The 13,293-nt window shown below is 32.3% G+C and overlaps 2 protein-coding genes across 2 annotated transcripts in view; one reads left to right on the top strand and one right to left on the bottom strand.

The window, feature by feature from the left end:
- Syn (synapsin) overlaps positions 1-13,293 on the top strand; it is a 68,974-nt gene that overhangs the window by 3,174 nt on the left and 52,507 nt on the right. The window contains exons 4-8 of the mRNA XM_068774571.1: positions 994-1,194; positions 1,950-2,110; positions 3,543-3,628; positions 5,561-5,687; positions 6,049-6,153. Coding sequence (XP_068630672.1) covers positions 994-1,194; positions 1,950-2,110; positions 3,543-3,628; positions 5,561-5,687; positions 6,049-6,153 — 680 coding nt within the window. The remainder of the gene's footprint in view (positions 1-993; positions 1,195-1,949; positions 2,111-3,542; positions 3,629-5,560; positions 5,688-6,048; positions 6,154-13,293) is intronic.
- Positions 6,272-13,293, bottom strand: part of Timp (Tissue inhibitor of metalloproteases) — a 42,495-nt gene continuing 35,473 nt past the window's right edge. Inside the window, exons 2-7 of the mRNA XM_068774433.1 lie at positions 11,729-11,855; positions 10,638-10,720; positions 9,947-10,055; positions 8,801-8,922; positions 7,774-7,892; positions 6,272-6,837 (exon numbers count right to left, since the gene is read on the bottom strand). Coding sequence (XP_068630534.1) covers positions 6,780-6,837; positions 7,774-7,892; positions 8,801-8,922; positions 9,947-10,055; positions 10,638-10,720; positions 11,729-11,855 — 618 coding nt within the window. The 3' untranslated portion in view covers positions 6,272-6,779. The remainder of the gene's footprint in view (positions 6,838-7,773; positions 7,893-8,800; positions 8,923-9,946; positions 10,056-10,637; positions 10,721-11,728; positions 11,856-13,293) is intronic.

Here is a 13,293-nt window from a genome sequence, read left to right as displayed (position 1 = left end):
TTATTATAAGGTTTTCGCTGTCTCCTGCCCGCTTTCCGTGGCCTGCACTGCCTTTCGTGGGTCTAATTTCATAAAATCGGTTCTTGATATTTATTAACCACCCCTAAACCATTCTTGCGGGTAGAATTTCCTAAATTACGCTCTTAGCTGATTTTTTCTCTGCGAAAGAGATATTCTTACCAAATATCTAGTTTCTAAACATTATGGTTCCAGAGGTATCGTGATGATTTAGATATATGTATAGAACATTTGTAGATAGATAATGACATTTCCGTCTGGTATGATTATTAAAAAAAAAAAAGTTTATTAAAAATAACTACTGAGAGTATATTAAATGAAGAGAAATTGAGAAAATAGAAGAATACGACATTTTTAAATCACACGATCTCACGAAATTTCTTGCCAATGCAAACAAATAATTTATTTATATCTTAATATTTTAAGTAGAATAAAAATTTGTAATTAAAAATGATGTCCTCATGAATAGCGGAGATTTGAGTATTGGGTACATAATAACACCATATAAACTTGTATACACAAGACTTACATAACACATCAAGTGTTAATGTGTTGTTGTCAAAGTCTATATCATTTTTATCATTTCTAATGCGCAAATATAATTGTCTTAAAATGTAATATTTATAATTGTTAACTATAACAAATTGAAGTGATAGTGCGCAAGCCACAAAGTGCGCAGAGCAGGGGGCCACTGAGGGTGATGATGATGAAACTTTAGATCGCCATTCTGAGTTAATGAATTTTTAGACATCGGCAAGGAGACAGTGTAAAACAATAATTGAATATAGAAGAAAATCTATACAGGAAGAATTCTTGTTAGTATGTATTTTGAATTTCTAGGAATCATTGAAACATTGTTAAATATTATTAAATTGAAACATATTATTTTCATAACATATTTTTGTGTACTTTTAAATAATTGATATAGTGTTATCCAAATGATGAAACGTTACGGAGGTTCGTAAATTGCCACAGCCACCGGGGGTAGTGTTAGCAGTGCCTCCGGGGTGCCGGCGCCTGCCCCCAGTCCTGCCGGAGGCGACCTCTCGCTCAATTTAAGAGGTGGATCTCGAGGCACTTCGGCTCCCTCTTCGCCGGCCAAATCCCGCGAGTCTTTGCTTCAACGCGTCCAGTCGCTAACCGGAGCCGCAAGGGACCAAGGCGCTAATTTACTAGGTGCATAAAACTAAAATATTTTTAACATTCATAATTATTATTATTTATTAATGGGTACACCACATTGGACAAGGCATACATACACATAGCTCTTTCCACTGATTCGCCGGTGAAGGACTGCAGGGTCATGATTGAAAATCAGCGTTTCGCCTACTGGGTGATTCGTGCCACTTCATCATGACCCGTTCCACATTACTGCGACACACCTAAAAAAATATTTTTATTTATCACAAGTGTTTCTGTTTTTGTCTTAAGCTTTAACTTTTTATAATTGTTTTGTATGAGTGTCACCGGTGTGTGTTTGTATATATCATTTTTTCCACTAGCTTTTCAGATAATCTCATTACTCAAATAATGTTACGTTTGCAACTAATGAATATTAATAAACAAATAAGAAATATAAATAAGAGTTACATTATTAATAATATTGAATTTTTGTCGCTTGTTTACGCAGTTGTGTCCATAGCAACCGTCAATGCTCCGTAAACGTTGTCAAAGAAAATATAACTTGGATTTGGCTGGTGTCAAATCAAATTTTTCTGTTTTATTGTTCAAAAAAAAGGTGGAAGCTTCGAAAAAATTTAAACTCTCTTATTCAGTATGTAATTGTTTTGTTTGAACGATTTAAATACTTATTCAATTTAGTTACAAAAAAAGACAACAAAAAACAGGGAATTATTCATGTAAATTGACTAGAGTTGCGATTTTATTGCAAACCATCACTAGATGATACGATTATAGAAATTTTATTTTAGGTAGTGTGACATCTGTCGCTTCCGTCGGTCGTGGGTATAATCGTGACCGGTGTGTGACGCTGCTGGTGGTCGACGACCAGAACACCGACTGGTCAAAATATTTCCGGGGACGACGGCTACCTGGCGAATGGGATATTCGCGTAGAGCAAGCAGAGTTTAAGGTGAGTCTTTATAAATTTGGTATATATAAAGATAGAGTACCTTCTGGATGCCGAGCAAAGGCGCTGGGTGCATGCCGCTTCCATCGGCTCCCATTAAAAATCGAGGGGGACGAGACGAGAAAGGGAGGCCTTTAGCAGTCTTAAGGCCAAAATAATGATGATGACAATAAGACGTATACCAGCTATCTCGAGAAAAACGTAGTTAAAACACTTTTTAAGTTTTGTGATGAAATAGACGCTTTTTAAAACAATTTCAAATGAGGGAATACACTATCGTAGTAATAAATTAAAAAAAAACGTTATCGGAAGCATGTGTATCATTTTAGATTCAGAACTGTTAGTGGGTGACACGGGGATATTTTATTTTTTACAAGCTTTTTCACGTCAGAATTACTGGCCATTACTACTACAATACTTTTTTGAGTTAAATTATTCTTGCACATTCGAATTAAATTCGAATACCAAAATTTTTGGAAATGCACAAAATTGACTCATATGTATTTTTTAACACACACGTCACCATTTTAAACGTTACTATATGAATATTTCGTGCAATGTTTATTAATTTAAATAACGATCTACAAAGAATTTAGAAAAACAAGCGAAAAAGTTTAAAGAGAAAGAACAAATATATATTTTTTTATCGATCCTACATAAAAGTATTATGTATTTCATTCTATATATTCATTTTAATCGTTTATGTAATAGGTAATTGATAAGCCGTAAAGTAAGAAGCTCTACAACTAATGCAAGTCAGCTACTAAAATTATGTAATTTACTAAGTATGTCTCATAAATAATGTTTGTTAACATCATATGATGGTACATAAAGAAATATTTTATATGTTCCTAAAGTAAATTATAAAGAAGACTTTGTCTTTAAAAACTTTTTGATTATAACAAAGCCTCGCCGAAATCCATTTATACATGAATAATTGAAAACGTGATGTTATAAATTCCTGTCTGGCTTTGTAGAGAAGAAAATAATGTAACGGGATTCTTACAATAAAGTAATTTCTGATTCATTTGGTTTCATAATTTTGTTGTGTGTTATACATGTTTGTGTTTTGTTCTATCTCTTCTTACACGTAGCAAAAATTCTTTTCGGCTTAATTATAATGAAGAATGAAAAGTGTGAAATAACTGTTAAAATTATTTACTTGTTCCATATTTAAAAAGGATCAATAGTTAATAATTAAAATTTGCTCCTTGACTAAAATTTGTTGTTAACAATAGAGTGTAAGGATTATAAAATCCTTTTTGAATTTCCTGTAATTGGAGCCGTATGAATAAATGGTTGATCTGGTATTTTTAAAGTAGTCCATATCTACACAGTGAGGTGTGTACTCCATCATATAGCTATATAGTTAACATGATATTTGAAATTATAAGCAAAGCTAAATTTAAATAAGGCTAGAAATGTTATTGTGCAGGAATTATCAGTAACAGCAAACTCTGACGGCGCTAATGTCTCTATGTCGGTGTATCGAAGTGGAACCAAAGTGACAAGATGCTTTAAGTAAGTATTTATTTTTGTTTTAATTAACACATATATTAAGCTATTTGTGTATAAAATGATCTACCTTATGTTACATTGATTTATTTTTCTACCGAAATGAGTCAGGTCAATAACTTCGTTCGTAAATCTGTAGGGATAGATAATAAACAATATTTGTATTTAATGTGTAGTAAGTCGTATTCTTAAAATATTTATTCTTATTAAATTATCATTATCATTGTAGGGTGCGCCATACATTGATTTACTTTAATACTGATCACCTTGTTGAAATGAATTAAGAGATTTTTCAATGTCTCGTTGTACAGATTTAATATCATTGCATGACTTATCTTCTTGATTAGTAATAAGAGTTGATGCCGATTTTTACAGGCGCAAAATACTAGTCTACATCTGTTATTTGCAGAATGCGGACGCTTTTTTCTGCTGCTTAGTCGAATGTTTCAATTTACATGACTTGGCGCTTTTTTGTATAATGGTTATAGGATAGGATTTAAAGTATTTTTTATAAAAATATATGAAATATTGCTAATATTTTGGTTCGTCGTTTTAGCGCATAATAAGTTATCTATAGGTGGTAATACCGTAATCACCACGCTAGGCAGGCGGGTTAACGATCACAATGGGGTATTATGGTACGCAGAGGACTCTGTTATCCTCTGGAAACTTGTTCGTGAGCAGTGGCAATCCATATATAATTAATACACAGTGTGAATTATGTAAGATTGTATACCAGGAATCAAACTCGCGACCTACGATCATAAGTCTCAAGCCTCTACCGCTGGGCTTCTACTGCTCAACATACGTTTAGATTCCAATGTTCGATAGTGTTTTTTTTTACAAATGTCGCTGGATAACTTTTCTTGTTTACCGATTTCTTTTCGATTGTTTATTTTTATTAACATTCGTTTCACTAATTTGGTTTAAAAAAAACAAATTTGGATGTGCTAATGAAAGTTACAAAGGAAGCTCTTAAGGTAACATTTGTAAATAAACACGATTCATGTTTTATTTATTTTTCATAGATTAGAACTGCTACGATAAATTTAACCAGCAAAAGAAAAGATACTACAGTAAATAGCTACAACTTCTGTTAATTTTACTGGCATATTTATATGATTGACTGACAGATTTATCTGTAGAATTATGTATTATACAAACCTCAACTTTACTCATTACTTTCTTCTGAAATTGAGAACGAACTTATGAAGAGCCCACAATATAATTTGTATAATAAACGACGTTACGTGAAGTGCTTAGTCGGTGTCATAAAGCTGGTATATTAACACTTAATATTCAGCCGACTAGAAAATGAAATGTTCGAGGCTTTAATAATAATAACCAAGATTATATGTTTTGATTATAATTATTAAACATTTTTATGACCGCAAATTGTGTTTATAATCATCAACAGAAACCGAGAATATATTTACCGGAATCGTTTATTTATCTTCAACTAACCTCGTTAATATTTATAGTAACATTATATATATGTATATTAGGTAATATTTGCATCAAATTTTGTATTTTTGATTGCTTAACTTGGGGTACCATTACGCTATATTATTCTAAAATCGCATATACAACATTAAGAACGCAGAAGAATTGCTCGTCAGAAGTTTTGGTGGTCGGAGCACATCGCACGCGCAACCGACTTACGTTGGGACCGAAAGATCCTCGAGTGGCGACTACTAGACGGCATGGGTAGGCTCCCCACAAGTGGACCAACAACATAGTCAAGATCGTGGGAAGTCTTTGGATGGGAGCAGTGCAAGATTAGTCACCGTGTCGATTTTCGCTTGTAGTGGGCGTCTATCGGCTGACGCGGTGATGATAATATTTATTCTAGTCATAAATATTGTGTTTAATAATTGGTTATATATTGGGTTAGTAAGTATTGTAAAACTTAACATATTACAAATTATTCTTTCATAGACCGGAATTTGTACTGGTACGGCAAAATGTGAGAGACGCTGGTGCAGACCACCGTGCCCTTTTACTTGGATTGAAGTTCGGCGGCGTGCCTTCAATCAATAGCCTCAACTCTATATACCACTTTCAGGTAATTTTATTAGAAATTACCTATTATTTAATTTAAACTTTCATTAAGCGCGATAAATCAGATTTATTAACTTTTGTCCGGACGTGTCTATAGTGACAGTTTGTAATAAATAAAATAAAGCGGACGTAATTTGGATAGACTTCCTTTTCAATTGTCATTGCTATTGCCGGTGACGCCATTAAATTAATTAAACATACTTCTAAATAAGACAAACTTACGTGTTTCACTCAAATGAATGGTATATGTACAAAGTGTGCACCAATTAAAGTGGACTGGCAGATATTACGTTGTTTGAATATAAAGTTTAGATAAATAAATAACTAGATTTATATTTCTTACATTCCCGCTTGCTTGCATACAGGATCGACCATGGGTTTTCGGCCATCTCCTCCAACTGCAACGTCGTCTTGGCAGAGAAAACTTCCCATTGATCGAGCAGACCTACTACCATAATTACACCGACATGGTAAGTTTTACAATATTTGCTATTGTGACTTTTCAGGCGTTGAATATAAAAACAAATTTAGTTCCTAAGTCTTTATTTTATCGTAAATCTACTTTTTGTTAATTTACAATTTTAACTTAAATACAATCATATAACTTAAAATAAATAATACAAATAACGTTAGAATTTAGTTCTCCATACACAAACAACATAAAACCCAAAAGATAACAAATAGTAATGTGCGCCTAAATTCGTAATTTTTAAAACGTTCCTTAAAACTTTTTCTGTACATGTCCTCGTCCCAGTACTTTTGTCATACATATTACTACACATTTATAGTCACAATACATGCTGCCTGCGTTTCTATTAATATTGGTAAACAAGAGACATAAATAAATTATAAGGAGAGAAAAATCTTTATGAAGGATCCTTACTTCTAACATCTATAACGGCGTGCTAAAGTTACATATAAAATAACCTACTAGGCGTGTTAGGATGAACATTTTGGCTTAGTAACTCTTGTTTGTTTTTGTCGTGAATTAATAGTTAGAACAAAGGTAACATCGGAATTTTCAAAGGCGTGTCGAGATATACAACTGTTTGTTACAAATAATGTTTACATTTTCGATTCGAATCGGCGGCGTGAATCAAGTCATGGTGCTGTTAAAGTGCGTCTTCTGTAGACACCTCGTGAGAGCTGGAGCCCTGCAACATAAACACATGCACTGATACAACGCGGCATCAAAGGGATTATATTTACCGCCGCAGTTAAATCTGAGAATTCTTACAATGTTCATTTTATTACTTATCGGAATTCGCAATGTTTGTCAATGTGAGCTTGTCTGTTACCCTTGACATTTCTATATACCAGGTTGATATTTAGTAATAAACTAAATTGAATCGATTTTTACGAGACCATTCTGTTTTAATGATTTTTTTTACTACAATATAGATCACGAAACGAAATAATAAGACGTCGTTTCATTAATTGCAATGTTGTTGTATGAGTTATAATACATAAAAGTTCAAGAGCGTGTATGTAATATATTAATAAGATTTCTCAACGACCAAAGGATGGAAAAATTTACTGCACTTGTTCATTATGACCAACAATCGTTTTTTTTTACCTGGCTTACGCTGCTGCTCAAATGACATTTGCAGATTCCACCGGATCAAGGGAGTGTAGTGTATAGGAACAAGGCTCGAGGGCTGGGAAACCTCAGTTTGGGATACTACATACTGTGGCTTAAGTAAATTGGGAGACCGCAAAGCTCTTAGATCCCTTAGTCGGACGCTTCAAAGAATGACTTGGTTCAAATGCCCCATCGTATCTCTTTGCGAGTCGTCCAAAATAACTCCCAAAACAACGCTTTGCTGTAGAATTTTGTTCATGAAAACCGTTTTATTATTATTTACTTTGGACGCCTTTTCGTTTAATCACTTACTGTTTTTTATAATAGGTCCACCGCTCAAGATCGGTGGTACTTATTTCTGTCACGTAGCGGTAGTTCGAAATTATAGCGCTTCCGTTTAATGAGTGTTATATAATGTTGAAGGCATTGCGAGACATTTGTATTACAAAATACTCCTTATGTCGTTGCTTAAGAATGTAAAAAGTAACGTGAGACTCGATAAGCTCACCTTGTCCACCGGCAGCGTCGCTCGCGGTCATGTAGGCAGATTCCGTTCCGCTCGAAACAGTTGTCGTAGTTGGTCACGCACGTGTTGGGTGATTTTGTGCGACGGCGTGTAACGCGCACCTGCATCCACCAGTTTTGTCAGAAAAGGTCTAGGTTTTGGTTACTCGTCTAACTCAGTGAAAATTTAATATAAAAATTCTTAATATTTAATATAACATAATATTTTTACTTAAGTAGGCATTTATACACATAGAATCCTCAATTATTTTAACATTATTAGTAGTAAATTACCACGGACTCGGAATGCTGATCTGCTGAGAAGAGCCGATCAGAAACTCAAAAGTTACTCTTTAAATTACATATAATGTTTGATGTATACAATATAATATCAACTCTGCATTTGAATCAACTAACCAAGTTCCACACATTTTACTTTCTATATTTGTATGAATTTTAAAAGACAAAAGATATAGCATCAATTTCGCAAATAGTATACTACGACTAACAGTGATGACTATTTAATAACATGCTTAATATATTTGTAAAAAAAATGTATGTATCGTTTTTGCAAAATTCTACTATAGTGACGTTCTTACAATCTAAGCTGCATAAAAATGACTTTGGACGTAAAAAAATGAATGTTTTGTTTTCACCGACAAAAGCGCCGCATAAAAAATATGCGGTGCACAAGTAATATTTGTATAAATAAAAAACTTATACAAGCGTTCTTTTTCATAGTTCATTTTTTATATTCTGGTCAATACTTTAACAGGTTCCATAAAAAAATTGGTAGTATTTTCATTACGAATTATGATGAAGCTTACTTAGTTTTTAACGAAAGTTAATCTTTTCTTCCGGAATTTCGGAAATGAGCAACGTAGTTACATATAAAGTGAAAATATAAAGCAGTAGTTGTTTAACCATTTGAGACTACGTAATTAGGATATATATATAACAGTGTATTACACATATTATTGATTTGTAAGATATGGTCTCTATTTTTTAAGTTTATTCTGATTTCGACGTACCTTACAATCGCATCCCTGTTTGTACAACAGCCTGAATCCTTTTCTCTGTCGCGGAGTCACATCTCGCCATTTATTGATATATCCACAGGAATGAATGAAAGCTTGTGAATATACAATCTGACCTGAAATTATTGTTTGTATGTTATTAAATTTAAAATAAAAGAAAATAAGTAAGAAATAAACATAATTATAGTCTTTTTTCATTTTATTGATGGCCAGCAAAAATAGTAACAGCAACAAACGGTCGCTTGTAAAAACGATACAATCAATGATAATTTTTGTAAATTAAAAAGCAATAAAGATAGATTCCCTGTTGCGATTATGTGGAAAATGTATTTGGTTTATATTTTATATATAATTATTTCAAAAAGTAAATTTTGTAGCAATCTCAGTATCGTGAGAAATAGATAGATTTTCAATTTTCATTTTATTTTATTATGTTACCCTGTGATTCTAATTCCAATTTCATTATAAAATGAATATTCATTTTGTGAAGTCAGCTCTACATTATCCTGAAATTTATACCTGAAATCGTTTTTTACTATCACATCCCTAAACTAAAAGTAATAAAATAGTGATATTAATAGTAAGAAAGGTGAACAGGTTCTTTTTATATTTTATTTATATTTACCTTTATGACTTAATAGTGTAAAATTTATTTACTTTACAATAAAAAAATATTGAAGAACGTAATAACGTTAATTATTTTCTTATGTTATAATTTTTTTCTGTATGTTACATCTGTGAGTTTTTTTTTCCACTGTATTAATTATAAATAATAGGAAAATAAATAAAAACGGTTATCAGTGCTATCAACTTATTGGTTTGAATAAAATACTAAAACAAACAATGATTAATAATAAAAATTAAATTATAATGTTTAAGGTACCCGATAACTTTTGATTAATACATTTTACACGTATTATTTTGGTTTTGATTGACGTCAAAAATCTGACAGTCACAGATAGGTGTTTTTTTTAGGGGGAAAAGTGTGCCTTCCTACAATATTTAGTTTTTTTTCTCTCCATAAGAACTTTTTATTTACGTTACGAAAACTAAGAAAAAAACTAAATTGTTCTTTTTGCATGTTTATTTGTATAGAAATAGACGTAATTGAAGTTAATTTATAGTTTACAGATTAATTACCTGTTATCACGTAGGTCTCCCGAGGCTCCAGGTTTACGTTACATAAAGATTCCATTGACGGTGTCACTAATCGTCCTGATTCAAGCACTTTGGCGGCTTTGGGTGTCGTCTGCAAATTATTATTTTAATTATCACATTCTTAAAATAATATAAATTAAGTAAAAAAAATGTTACTGCACTATATTATTCTCAATGCTTATAGACATTATGATGAAAACTCAAGTAACTAACTATAATTTATTATAATTAACTAGAATCATAATTTTTACTGATTTTTTAATAACCTACATATAACATCTGTAGTTATTTTTATAATTCTAAAATCGCGATAGAAATTTTTAAGAATAAATTGAGATAAAATATTGCAGTATCTCAATACGAAATATTAAAAACCATGATAATGATATAATAAAAATGAGCTCGTTAAGTAACAGATATTTAATACAAACTGTATTAAAAGGAACATACAAATGTTTATTCGGTTGGTTCACGTCCAAAAACATTTCGTATACAGTCGAAATGCGACTTGTCCGCGATTACTCACAGGGCCTTTACATTATAAACGAAATTCGTGTAATGCTTGAAACACGCTCTTGAATTATGTATTACGCAATGCCGTCGTTCTGCTTTCACATATCATGCTTGTTAAAATCATATAATCGAGAACAATACATAACATAAACTTGCTTACTTTGTAAATGTTCCGAATTTTCACTTTGTACGCGTCGTGAGAGTCATTTACTCTAAATATTTTTTGCACTCGACCGACGATCACTGTAACAGTAAAACATCAATTATGATACTAAGTTATATTATATTAGTAAGTGCAGCTAAAATAGATTCAAACTCTCTCAACCCGAGATCACAATTCCTCCGTTTCAAAATCACGATGTCAAAGAAAGACCTGGTTCTACTCGATCTGTCAAGGATTAAGTCCAGACCATTTTTAATAACGTGGAGTCAGATTAAAAACTAGTTGTTACAGCATAGTAAAAGAGCTCAGGATTAACTGGAGCAGATTTTTGAAACATTTTCAAAATAAGATTGAATACATAGATAACATCTATGTGCACTCATTTGTAAGTTTCTATTTAAACCGAACTACTTTAAAAAATCCACTGAGTTGTTACATGTAATTATACAAAGGTTTACTGTTAGTGTCTTCTGTAGCGTTTTGTATTATTGAGTACAAATTAACCCTTAGCGAATGCCGCCATATTCGCGACATTGCAAATATTCTAAAAAAATTGAATGCCGCATTTATGGCGGGTTCATGTACCTTTCTTTTTTAATCTCGCTCTAGAAATAAAGTACTTATTTCTTAAAAATCCGTCAATCACCTGGTCATCGTTTTAGAAAAATGCGCTCATTCGTTAAAGGTTAAGTCTAAAAAGATCTTAAATTAAAATGCACGTCCCAATAAAACAGTTCCACTGAAAATCTTTGTTGGAAGCCCAGCTGTGGACGTTCTACATCTGAAAGGACGACGATGAAATAAACATCGAGGATATTTCTACTTTGTGCACATTATAAATGTCTAAAATTTATTTTTGTGATATTTGAATAAGTCAAAACATTAATTCATTTTTTGATTACCGATCAATGCTATCATAAAGGAAGGTAGACATAGATTCACTAAAAGAAAAGAGAGGCAGATCTTTAATAATTGTCGTCAGAGAGACAAAAGACTAACAAAAGCTAATAACAATGCTTTATGCCATTAAACGTTTAAATAGATAATTTGGTTTAAAAGTGGATAAGTCGTTAAAAAAATCAACTAACCGAAATCGCTTTTACAAAAATGTGTTTGGGGATGCTCTGGTGCACAGGAGCAGCTATCGGCGGCTCGCCAAGACGCTGCCACCAATACCAATAGTAACCACCCAGTAAGCATGCTCTCGCTAAAATTCTGAAAAAAAAAATTATTTTTCAATTACAATTTACAATTTTACGAGGACTGTTTGATAAATCCGTGAACCATTACACATTTTTTTAAAGATTTTGATGTTTTTTGAATTTATATTTGACCGAAAACAATAATAGGTATTACAAATATAGTATTACAATATTAAAAATTAAGTTTTTTAATTGATGTACTTGAAAATATGAATTAAAAAATGTATTTTACAAAACACCAGCTTAGCCGTGTAAACATTACTTTAACAATAACTTTGTGTAAATTTAAAAATCCAGAATCTACTCATTTATTATCTTTTATTATTGTTCACTGACCGACGACATTATTAAGGTCACGGGAATTCGCTGGATGCGTGCAGCGCAAGACCGGTCACCGTGGGGACCTTTAGGCGCATGCCTTGCAGTGGTTTATTGGCTGACATGATGAGAATGATGATGAATGGCTATTAGGTAGAACGACCTTTGCCAAGTCATCTAGTAATAAATAAAATATACAGCCTATCCAACTTAAACGAAGAATGCGCCACACGGGCTTTATAAATTTCGCAACATTTGTGCAAAAAGATCTTAACCCATGTCATGCATTATATTGTTGAACTGGGTGTTGGATCTTATAAGAAAAATATTGCTGCGGTAATTTTCCCCGATAATATTCCCCGAGTAATTTACTCGTAGAATATGCAACAATCTCGGATGTTAAAGCTTATATTCGGAGAGAAAGATTCATTTAGCATAGGAAAATACTCAATTTATACCATTTATTAGTAAACATGAGGTAAGGATGTGTTTACATAAGAGCAGCCCGGAGACGTTATCTCGTTGATTGCAGTTTACCCTACGACTAGGCGTGTTTATGTACTTTCTTTTTATTTTTGTACACGTTTTTTTTTAAATATTTGGTCATATTATAATACGTCATAGAAAACACACCTCCAAGCGTAATTTGTGTATTTTTCATTTGCTTCTTTAAATCTAAGTACTATACAAGGTACTTAATGGAAACTTTGTAATATTTACTTAACATGAGATGCAAATTCCTTTTTACGTATTCTTTGAAGGAAAACTTGATTATTATAATCGTCTTTGAAGATTTTACTACTTTTTTGCAGGAACAGTCATGATTTATCTGTCGTAAATTAAATAATTTATTAATGGGAACTTAATAAAAAAACAACGATGGAGATTATGGAAAAAATAACCTGAACGCTTGGTTTGCATTGATGAATTTGAATTGTACTCTATTGTGCATTGTATAAAAGAATCGTTACAAAAGACAATGTTGCTTCAGAAATAGGAACCAACGCCCTATATCTGTCAACGATCCATTCTTTGCGAGATCCGGAAATTGAAGTATAAAGATTAGTGAATGCATTTAATGCCAGCGCATTGGTGCAACGATGTCTAATATTGAACATTGAAAATACGAACGA

Source organism: Battus philenor, unplaced genomic scaffold (genome assembly GCF_028537555.1).
Source record: "Battus philenor isolate CCGP_79_NKW_IND1 unplaced genomic scaffold, ilBatPhil1.0.hap1 SCAF_7, whole genome shotgun sequence".
Taxonomy (NCBI): domain Eukaryota; kingdom Metazoa; phylum Arthropoda; class Insecta; order Lepidoptera; family Papilionidae; genus Battus; species Battus philenor.
The sequence above is the reverse complement of the archived record's forward strand: the minus strand, read 5'-3'. Positions and strand labels throughout refer to the sequence as shown.